This window comes from Pectinophora gossypiella, chromosome 24 (genome assembly GCF_024362695.1).
Source record: "Pectinophora gossypiella chromosome 24, ilPecGoss1.1, whole genome shotgun sequence".
Lineage (NCBI taxonomy): Eukaryota > Metazoa > Arthropoda > Insecta > Lepidoptera > Gelechiidae > Pectinophora > Pectinophora gossypiella.
Window position 1 is genome coordinate 4,927,109 of NC_065427.1, and position 12,262 is coordinate 4,939,370.

Below are 12,262 nucleotides of genomic sequence, written 5' to 3' on the forward strand. Positions count from 1 at the left end.
GCATGGACATCGCATCTTTTGTCTTTGTTTTTGGATATAAACGATGAGCCTTGTCGTTATACCCAGGTACAACAAATCTTCCACCCTTTATTATTTTGATCAAAATAAAGAGAAGCCATACATATCTATTGCATACATATGTATTGTTATATGAGTTATGTTGCAACCTATACAACATACCTGATCCAAATATCAAGCAACAATTATTTTTATATATTCCTCTGTCATTACATTCTATTTTTGAATAATTCTGAACCCGAGAAATGAGAAAATAGGTAATTATCACATTATATCTGTACAACGCAATTTTTTTTTTTTGGAACGTAGCTTGGAAACTGCCTCGTTGAAACAAGACATTTTTTTTAATGGAATGGTTGACTCGTTGGAAACTAGCCTATTACCTAGTTCTTGTAGAAAAATGTGAACTGTTACTGCGAGAAGGACTTACATTGACCAAATTGGAGATGTCCTTAGAAAAGGTTTAATACGATCTACTCTGAACCGGCGGCGTGCGTGTATGGAACGATTGATGAATGTGGAGGAAGCAAGAGAAGTGTGTCAGGATCGAAGCAAATGGAATTCTATAGTCTCTGCTTACCCCGGTGGGAAATAGGCGTGAGTTTATGTATGTTACTGGCAATTGTTTCATTCTTTATTCTTATATTTGCAACTTACGTGTGGATATTTCTGCGAAGGCGCCATGGTAAGGTGTCCTATGTGGTTGTAGTGGGAGGCGGGTGACGACACGTACTGCCCGTAGTCGGGGTCCACGCCTGCACCCACTACTGGGTACTCGCCAGCCTGGGGGGGGGACATCAATGTAAGTATACAGCCATATGATAAACTGAAACATATATATCTCTTCTTCTTCTTATCGTGTGTGTTGTGAAGTGGAATACCCGCCTCATCAACCCTGGTGTCAGGGTTATTATTGAGCCGCCAAAGGCCCCTGAAGTGACTCATGTAACGAGTACGTACTTACATTAGTAAGTAGTAACCGGGACCAACGGTTTAACGTGCCTTTCGAAGCACGGATCATTGTATAAGCTATGTACGCCGTAATTGTCATATATTATATTAGTTACAATACCGTAACCTTCTAAATATAAAAATGTTTTAATGTATGTGATGTGGCTGTACTTTATAAATAAACTAGCGACCCGCCCCGGCTTCGCTCGGATGCAATGCTTATGAAAAAATGAAATTATTTACGACATCACATTAAAAACCTCAAAAATAACAGTATTTCTCCACTATTTAATGGATGTTATTATACATACAAACCTTCCTTTTGAATCACTCTATCTATTTAAAAAAACCGCATCAAAATCCGTTTCGTAGTTTTAAAGATTTAAGCGTACATAGGGATACAGGGAGAGAAAAAGCGACTTTGTTTTATACTATGTAGTGATAATTAATAAACCTGCACCAACCCGCACTGGAGTAGCGTAGTATACTCGTAACTCCATACCCGCTCCGGTTCACTGAGGGGAAGCGTGTGCCCAGCAGTGGGACGTATGTTTATTTATGATTAAAGAAGGTAACAAAGAGTGGGGGGTTATCTCTAAATATGACGTCAAGAATACGGGTAGTAGTGTAGATAGTAGCAAAAGATAAAAGAAAGTTTTAAAAAATAGAAGATAAGATTAACAAGGAATGTGTATTATGCAAATCGATAAGTCACGTCAAAAATGTAATATTTTTGTACAACAAAATTACTAACAGTAAAGTAATATGAATACCTAATATTAAGTCATCCATCACATACTATTATAAATCCTTAGCTAAGTAAACTACACTTAGCTAAGGATTTAATAGTATGTGATGGATATTATATGTGATTGAAGACTTTGCAATAAGTATCCTCGCTTTAGTAAAAACCGCTTAAAAAATGTAACGTAAAAACTTTTTCAAGAACTACATCGGATATGATTTTTCTAAAAAATACCTCACAATAAATAAAAAATGTAGTCTCAATTTATACCCGTATTGAAATTAATTGAAAAAAATCGAATTAATTGAATGAAAGTTATGTTGAAGAAACCGCAACAGAATGTCATGAAATGAAATATATTTATTCGTTCTAGAGTGGTAAATACAGATATAATTAAATAATGTATTGCATTGCACAATAAAAGTCCTTCACTCAACCATGTAGTGTACGAATAATAAATAATTAAATAACATAAAATAAAATCAACAATATAAATCCTATAAACACACAATAACCAACAAGTATAAAAATTCAATGTAAGTGTCGTGTAGTTGATTTTTCAAAATGGCGCTCGTGGACTTTACTAAAAGGCGTCGGTATTTTTTATATTTTTTCATTATGTACGAATGGATTTTTATAAAACGGAAAACGGTGCGTTTTGGGGAAGTCAACAAATGAACTTACTTAATTGGCTCAACGCCCTGATTGCTCAACAACCAGATGTAGACATATTCTTTACTAGTCATAAGTTATTTGTAAACCTAGCTTTAATTTTTTTAGAAAACTCACCGTGTAAGTTTTAACCCTCCTACACGATTTGTTTTTTTGGGAGTGTAGTTGGTAATGAAAATAAATATAATAATGAATACATGTAATATCTTTAATACATGTAATGTTTTATTATTAATAATAAATAATTAATAATAAAATTAAAATATCCACATAATTTAAAATAAGTAGGTACATATCTAGTTAACATTATCTGTGCCTCCCTGTATATCGGTTCTGAGTACGCGGCGGAGGTGAAGGCGGGAGGGTCCGGCTTAGCAGTGAGCGCAACCATCACCACTGCCGTGTTGCTATGCACATCGGCCAGTAGGCATAAGTTTTATAGGTAAAATTATAACTGTAGTTATCATATCACTTGCTTGCGCTCTGCGATGCGTAGCCGAGACACGAACTGCACAAAATGTTTGTTTACCTTTTGCTTACCCACAAGTTTTTGTTACCTACTTATCTATGTATAATGTAAGACGGACATCGTAGATACCTAGCATCGACACAAACCATGGTTTAACGATGCTAGTTAGTTTAATCACTGTCTGTACTTAATTTTTGAAATAAATAAATAAAATAAATAAATAAAATCTGCAAAGACAGTCGATTTGAATATCGAACGAATATAAAAAAAAAAACAGTACAGATGAAAAAAAAACAGTAAGACGTACAAAAGTAGTTATGTAGTAGTAGGTACGCGCGTACGTCGAAGAATTCCCAATGCATTCAAAGAATTACTCATGCATGTATTATAATAATTCTAAGAAGTTACACAAACGTTATGTTATTTATTTTAGTATGCTATAGCTCAGTCATCATCAGCTCCCTAGTCTTCTTATCGTGTGGGTTATGAGGTAGAATACCAACCCCATCAACCGTGGTGTCAGGGTTATTATTGAGCCACCAAAGGCCCCTAACATGGCTCATGTAACGACTACTCACTTATATCAGTAAGTAGTAACCGGGATCAACGGCTTAATGTGCCTTCCGAAGCACGGATCATCTTACTTTCGGACAATCATGTGATCAGCCTGTAATGTCCTAACCAAACTAGGGATCACAAGGTGATTTTTGTAATATGACCCCACCGGGATTCGAACGCGGGCCCTCCGGATCGGGCGCTCAACCACTGGACCATGGAGGCAGTTGCATAGCTCAGTGAGATGATAATTTAAGTCTTTTTTATTGCTATCCACCGTACCATACGTTATTTCTTAGCAGATAGCCGTATGGAACAGGATATAACATTACTTAAATTTATAAAGCGCATACAAAACTATTGATTGTCAGAAAGTAGATTCCTTATAAAGTTGGGTGCATTCTAGGGGATATTGCTGAGATTTGGAAGCATTCCAAGTTTGCTTGAGAGGAGATTGTGTCCGATGTGATTGTTTACATGTATATCCTCTTTATCTGAGTCTTTTTTACTAAGAAATAATGTAATTAAATACACTACTACTAAAACGAGAAGCGACCCACTTCCGTGCAAAATGGACCTTAATTTTACGACATTACGACAAGGACGGATATACAGGATGTTAGTGACATCGTAACGAATACTAAGGGGGATGATTCAGACCATGATTCCGAGTTAATCACAAGTGAAATTTTATTGTCTTTTATAATTATAACTCAGAATCATAGTCTGAATCATCCCCCTCAGCATTCGTTACGATGTCACCAACACCCTGCATAGAGCGTTTCGACCAATAGGCGCAGCGAATGCTATCTACGTGGATAGACGTCGTACGGCTATTGGTCAAAGCCCTCGATATATTTGCCGTGCCGCGAGGACAGATATGGTATCCATTCCTGCCGTCGCGGCATGACAACCGCACCGCGAATTGTATCGAGGGCTTTGACCAATAGCCGTTTGACATAATCTACGTAGAGAGCATTCGCTGCGTTTATTGGTTGAAGCCCTCGATATGATTCGAGACGCGCGCGGCGCCGGTGTCATGCAGACCCTGCTGATTGAATAAGTATCCGGCATCAGAAGAGCACTTGAAAAGTTCGGCATTATTCATGAATCAACAAATTGATACTTGACCAATTGGCGAAGCAATTTCAGCTTAGATCTATCTGTATCCGTTCGAGGGTTACCATGTCGTTGTCACTTGATTAACACTTTTATACACATACATAAATTCAATATCTGTATTCCTTAACAAATATAAACCATAAAGATAGCATAAGCTAGTGACTCTATCCCCAATTGTTGTAGTCAGAAGTAAAGTAATCGCATAATGAGTTTAGTATCCACGCCTCTTTCTGTTCGAGCAACGTAATAGGTGATCAACCATATCGCCGTCCAAAGTACACAAGCCAAGTATGGTAGTCAAAATTGTGCGTAAAATAATAACTCATTGTTGCAAGTCCTGACCGGGGACAAGCCGTAAAGAAATAAAACGAAAAAATACCTAATCGAGTTCCGACAAATCGGTGCGACTTTTGAGGTATTCCACCCAAAAGTCGGAGGTAAGTAAAACATATTCCCATATTATAAGGGTAACCTTCCGGTTTCATTTTGGCAACAGTTTACTTCATAATAATACTACTATCCCTTCTGCATCATTACGCTAAGCTTTCTTACCTAGAGGCAATAGTTTAACGGCTATTAAGTTTTTACCTCTGCATTAAGTCGTTGTGGGGAAATTTGCATTCTTGAGATAACTAGGTCAAGCTAATGTCTTGAGCATGTTTTAGTTGCAAGTCTCAAGTAAACGAGGCATAAATCTTTAATTTCTTAAAAGAATTATCGTACTAGGGTTTCTTAAAATAAAAGGAATGGTTTATCGCAAAAAATTGAGTATTTTGATAAAATGTGCATTGATAAAATAGAGATACAGCTTATCTCGTTAACCAACCCAACTTTGATAAACGTATAAAACTTAATGATAATATGATTTTAAGAAAATCGTATCAGCTCAACAGTCTAGCTACGTATATATTTGAAAATATGCGAAGTGATTTTTGCTACCTATAGGCTAAAATACGTTTGGAAAAGAATCTTAAATTATCGCGTGATTGTGCGTGTTTCCATTCCATTTCTTGGGACGTGACGTCAGAGACGCGATTTTAAGAATTATTTGTTTAACTAACAGCACTCTATGAGGGCCGTTTTTGACGTTTGTCCCGCCCATCAAACAAATCAATCATTTACTAGCTAAGGATTCATGGTTTTGTTAAGCAGTTGGTAGGTTTTATATTCTCAGAATCACATGATTGGCTACTTACTTAATCATTATATTAATAACATTAACCCTAAGTAACATAAATCAAAAAAGTTTCGTATTAATTAATAACTGCATCAAAACAACCAATAGATGACTTTATAGAGTTCATCAAGTTTCGAATTTATTTCTTACTTACTTGACGGAGCGAATTGCTGTACTTTATTATGTCAAAACGGCCATCATAGCGTGCCACTAGTTTAATAAAATATCTACAAGGTGAAACCTGGACAATCAACATGTTAGAAAACCATCTTCCTGGCACGAACATAAACTAGATTCTCTGTACCTAAGTTTTCTTCCTTCAAGTTTCTAAAGTTTTGTACACTTCTGTTACTAGCGTACCTATCTACTTTTATTTTGTTTTTGCTGCATCGTCTCAAAAGTTTTTGTTGACTAAACTCTCCCAATGTTTTATCTACAAAGTTGTTATTTTGTGTACCAAAGCAATATAAAGACAGCTTTCAAATGTTTTGCTATCTATCTGCTTCTCGTTTAACGTCGGAGTTTATCAAATTCTGCGGCACAAGTTGTATAAGCCATTGTCAAATTTAACGTTTGCCTCTAAACAACAGCTTTTTCACGTGCATAATATATTTTTAAAAATACCGGATACTTTTAATAAATTCAATAAGTTTCGCATAACAGTTTGCAGAAATTTTCGTGTGCATGAGTTGCAGCGTAAAAGGATATTTCGATATCATAATAGAATTCTTATAATTAAGTAGGTAGACCTGTATGTATTAAAAGTGCAATACTCTACATTGCATTATTGTAGAATGTAGGATTTCTGCCATTGTTTAATCTTCCCGTGGCCACTCTTTGACAGCCTTTGTCTCCTGACCATCCTGTGGCCTCGAATAAAAAAGTACATTTACCTGCATGGCGAGGTGGTGTTGGTGCGCGAGCGCAGCGGACAGCTCCGCGTCCTCGGTCGACGCGTCAGATCGCGACACCGGGCTGTGCTGCGAGCCGTACGCGCCCTCCACCGGCCCGTTGCTGCAACAATACGTCACACCTTCGTTATCGTGTTAATAGAGAGACGAAAAAAAATACATAACTACGGTATGCGACGAGTAACCTTTTTGGAACTCTGTTAAAAAGAAAAAGTGATGTTCAAAAATCGTTTATTATTCAACCAGCTTTTCGTTCTCGGCTACTAACGCGTAAACTTCAGTTGTCACGCGAAAATTGGTCCCTGGAAAGTGCGTTAGGTCCCTTAGCTTCGATCAATCTAATTTTCAACCAAACTGGTCCAAAAGTAGGATTCATATTTTCGCATTTATAATATAAGTAAAAGACAACAGAAGAAAATTTGTAGGCATTAGAATTCGATTTGTTCGACGTAGATTCGAAAATGTTAAATTGACCATCAAAAAGTTATCCATGATAATTACGTTGGATCATCATCATCAGCCCATTAACGTCCCCACTGCTGGGGCACGTGCCTTCCCTATGGATGGATAGGGAGATCCCTATCCATCCATAGGGAAGGCCTTACACCATCACGCGCGCCCGGTGCGGATTGATGGTTATTAACGACTGCTAATGCAGCCGGGACCTACGGCTTAACGTGCCTTCCGAAGCACGGAGGAGCTCGAGATGAATACTTTTTTGTGGTCACCCATCCTATAACCGGCATTTGCGAAAGTTGCTTAACTTCAACAATCGCAGACCGAGCGCGTTTACCGCTGCGCCACCGAGCTCCTCGTTACGTTGGATAAACGTTCTGTTTATCCAACAACAACAACAACTCCTCGTTACGTTCTGTTTCCTAGTGATTCGTAGCGCTGACCAACCCAGTAGGAACCACAAGCGCGACGTAATACTAAACCGAGAAGCATAATATAACATAACAAACAATAAAGATAATATAATACTCATACACGGCTAATCTCACTCCTTAGTCAACATAACACTTCTGTTACAACACGATAAAATTTTACGATGTTGACAATTTGTTTACTATTATCAAAATTAAGTAGAACACCAAGTAATTTAAAGACATACAATATCAATTTGTTATGAAAATTATAGCCGTTTGACGTACATATAATGACCATATCTCCCTAGCGTTACCTCATCTGTTTATAACCGAATTTCCACAGGGTCCGCTTACCTAAAAGATTTGACAGGTCCGGTTTTTTTACAGAAGCGACCGTCTGTTTGACCTTCTAACCGTATTAAATATGTTCCTAAATAACTTGTAATGTATACCCTCATTGATTTAAAAGATGTGTTGGTATTGCAGTCTTTTGTCATTTCTTCTCCTCAGCCATAACACTTTGCGAAATGACGTAAACTTAATGTTACATTGACCTTCAACAAGTTTATCCATGATAATTACGTTGAATAAGTGATTCTGATTCCGCGGCGCGGAGGGAAAACCAGCCCAATACAAGTTAGGTCACACACCTCCGAAACGCATTTATCGGGACTGTTAGTTTCCTCACGATGTTTTCCTTCACCGCTGAGCACGTGAGCACTGGTAGGGATATTATAAAATATGAACTCGCGCCCGTAATATCTACTACGAAGGGAATGACATTAATATAATACTATTAACCTATTTAAACTTACTGATAATAACAATGCAGTGATAAACAAATTCAATAAAATCAAACCAATAACAATTTATTGATTGATTAGAGAGTCTCTTGAGGGTTGATTATATTCAATAAAGTGATATTACTGTCCTATGACTGAGTTTCATTGATTCGCCTTATTTATATGTCTCCAATATAAAAGGCCACAAATCACAATTCATTTGGTCAAAATATCTGTAATACATAACTGTTTATTTTTAATTATACATAGCATAACTAACAGCCTATATACGTCCCACTGCTAGGCACAGGCCTCCCCTCAATCAACCGGAGGGGGAATGGAGCATACTCCACCACGCTGCTCTAGTGCGGGTTGGTGGAGGTATTTGCGTGCCTTCCGAAGCACGGGATCATCTTACTTTTTCGGACAATCAGGTTATTCAAGCCTGCAATGTCCTTACCATACAAAAGACAGTCTCACAAAGTGATCTCGACAATGTCCCCATTGGGAATCAAATCCTGACCTCCAGATCGTGAGCCCAAAGCTCTAACCACTAGACCACGGAGGCTGTATTACTATTTTTAATTAAATTATTTTTAATTAATTTTTAATTTTCTTTCTTTTATTATTCGTGTGGCGTTGCGCAATAGCGGGAAAATTGTGGATGAGATTAGCGCAGGACCGGAAAGCATAACATAAGCTCACGACCATATCCCAATTAGGGTAGTCAAAGGTACCTACATCCATAGCAAGATGATCGAAATACCAACTGGTCACCGAGCTTTCTACCAACGTGATAGGTGGCGAGCCGTATCGCCGTCTATAATGGTCAAGCCAACTATGTTAGTGATACCAGCATCTAAGATAAATTAAGTAACTCATTGGTGCAAGTCTTGTACCGGGGTTCAAACCGGCGCTCTCCATTTGAAAAGAAAACTGGTGAATCACAGGACACCAGCGACTTCTTAAGGTACATCGTTCATCTCAATAGATTGACGGAAATATCTAGGAGAACGAAAAGCGAAAACTTTTACCTATTTTTCAGATTAACATAAAAAAAAAACAATTAAAAATTTGCCATTTCGCATTGACAAAGTTCGAGACAATATTCGTAGAACTAATTCCCTTTATGATTTATTGTCGTTTGTACGTTGTTTGGACGTAGAAACAGAATGGTAGACTCCTGTCGCAGGTGGAAGATTTATTAAAGACAAATCGTGAGCGGAATTTTTAAAACATTATATTTTAAAGACGCTACTAGCATAGAATAAAGAATAGAACGGCAACTCTGCGCTCCCCGCCAACGGCTGAGCTACATTTACCTCACCCCCTCTCGAACATAGTTATACTTGAATCGTATGGCGCTAGACGTCACACACACAGATGCGCGTGTACAATAACGTCAATGTGTGGTGTCTGTGTAAAACGAGGTTGTTTGTATGAAGTGTCCGGGGTGTGGTACTAGCGTAGTACCTATTATTCGTAGTACCTATTCTGTGGTGGTGTGGCGTGCCCTCCAAAACAATCATCTTATTTTTTTTTGCCCAATCGAGTGAGTGTGATTCAAGCCTGCAATGTCCTTACCAAACAAAGGACAGTCTTACAAAGTGATTTCAGCAATGTCCCTATCGGGAATCGGACCCGGGCGTTCCCAACGCTCTAAACACTAGACCACACTTACGTAAGTTTGTGTCTTAGATTATACCCTGTTCTCAAAATCCTCATTGGATCGGATATCGCACGAATTGCGTCGCGTGGGATTGACAATACTCAAAGTGGCGGTAATTTTTTTTCGACTACTTACTTGTAACTCTGTCTATCTTAAACCAATGAGAGACTTTCTAGGCTACATTCACCAAAAACAATATAGATGGCGTTGTTCAGTTTAAACTTGATAATTACCTATTTTCTCATTACTCGGGTAATCGGGTTCCAAAATACAATGTAATGGCAGAAGCATATATAAAAACCTATATTGCTTCTCTTTATTTTGATCAGAATAATAATGGGTTGAAGATGTTATTGTGCCTCGGTGTAATAAAAAGGGTCATAAAATTGTACCCAAAAACAAAGATGAAAGATGCATATGTCTGTTATCCATGAAATTAGAAGGTTAAACGAAGAACAAACTGTACAGCGCCATCCCGAGAGACGTACCCTGGAAAGTCACTCATTAGAATTACGAGCGTGCGTTTATGCACCTGTGCCAATACAAAAGTGTTATTCTACCTCTATGAACTTGATTTGTAATTATATTCGCCATAAGACTAACCGCAAATGCGATATCTTCATGTTTCTTTTTCGCAAACAAAGGCAGCTGCGTCCCGTAATCCATTAAATTGATTAAGACGTGGCTATATTTAGGACGGTTACCCTAATAATGCACGGTCTTTTGTTCATTACGACTAGAATAGGGTATTTGACTGGGTCAAAGATAAATTATAAAATGCTAATCTTGAAATAGAAGCCAGTCTAAGATGATCAAAAATCAATTCCATTTTACTTTTAGACTTATTATCGATTTTTATTTATGAATTAAGTGACAATGAGTGCGAGATATGTCAGCTTTTATTGATGACGTCACAGGACAGTATTTCCATACAAACTCCTAAGAAAACTTCCGTTTTGACGTTTCGTAAAAAGTGTCTTATTTGACTAGGTTGCCTATTACTTGTGTGAACTTACTATGTATATTAGTAACTGAAGCGATATCCATCCTGTTACACCATACTTACGATACGACGATATAGTGACTAAGATTGAGAAGGGAACGTTACGTTGGTTTGGACACGTAGAGCAGATGAAGTATAATGGATTACGAAAGCAGTATACAAAGTGGAGTTTGGTGGTAGGGCTGGCAGAGAAAGACCTAGAAGGACGTACATTGACCAAATTGGAGATGTTTTAAAGTCCACTTGACAGTACGGAGAAAGTGACACGTAGTCAGCCCGTTTGTCTTTCTAGCGCTTTTAATTCTATACATGTAGATGTAGATAGAAAAAAATGCAAATTGAACTGGTAAAGTCAGCGGTAAATCTTGAATTACTAGTAGGCAAGGTCTATCTATCTATCAGTATATCTATCTACTATACATTAACTTGAGTAGGTCAAAGCGTTCTAGTCACCATACAAGGTGGTCTAACCGTGTTCTAGACCGGCACATGGAAAAAACCTTAAGTACTGAGGAATAAACACACTTATACCTTTAGTTCTTCTTCTTCCATCGTGTCTGTTGTGAGGTGGATAACCAACCTCATCAACCCTGGTGTCAGGGTTACTATTGAGCAGCCAAAGGCCCCTGACATGACTCATGTAACGACTACATACATACATCAGTAAGTAGTAACCTGGACCAACGGCTTAACGTGTACAAAGCACGAATCGTCTTACTTTCGGACAATCAGGTGATCAGCCTGTAATGTCCTAATCAAACTAGGGATCACAAAGTGATTTTTCTGATAGGTATGTCCCTCCGAATCGTGACTCCAACGCTCAACCACTGGACCACAGAACTGTTGGTCTATTAAATAAATAAATAGGCCAGAAACTCCACCGCATGAAGCGCCAACCTCACCTCCTATGGGTCTTACTTTAGTTTTAAATAACCGTAAGCCGCTAAGCAGTAAGGAGCGCGCGGGGTCTATCTTCTAGCTCGCACTTACGCGTCAGGAGGCACATAAGAATAAGGTTTTTGTATGGAGTGTCCGAGGTGTAACTTCTCATCAAAATTGTTATAAGTTGTCTTCTGTGGCTTTGGCCACTCTATTAGGGATTACAGGCATGATTAAAACACATAATAACGGGTTCTTACCGCGTTTAAAGCAGGGATATGAGACTCCCGATATTTCGACACTGTTGATCCCGTGATCATGGCACTTGCAACAGTGTCGAAATATCGGGAGTCTCATATCCCTGCTGTAAACGAGGTAAGAACCCGTTATTATGTGTTTTAATTGCAGGCGTGAGTTTTTGTGTCTATGTAATATTTCTC

The 12,262-nt window shown here is 38.1% G+C and overlaps 1 protein-coding gene across 3 annotated transcripts in view; it reads right to left on the bottom strand.

Annotated features, from left to right (window-relative positions):
• Positions 1-12,262, bottom strand: part of LOC126377837 (catenin delta-2) — an 84,129-nt gene that overhangs the window by 27,289 nt on the left and 44,578 nt on the right. For all 3 annotated transcript variants that reach the window (XM_050025800.1, XM_050025801.1, XM_050025802.1), the window contains exons 3-4: positions 6,603-6,723; positions 676-801 (exon numbers count right to left, since the gene is read on the bottom strand). In XM_050025800.1, coding sequence (XP_049881757.1) covers positions 676-801; positions 6,603-6,723 — 247 coding nt within the window. The remainder of the gene's footprint in view (positions 1-675; positions 802-6,602; positions 6,724-12,262) is intronic.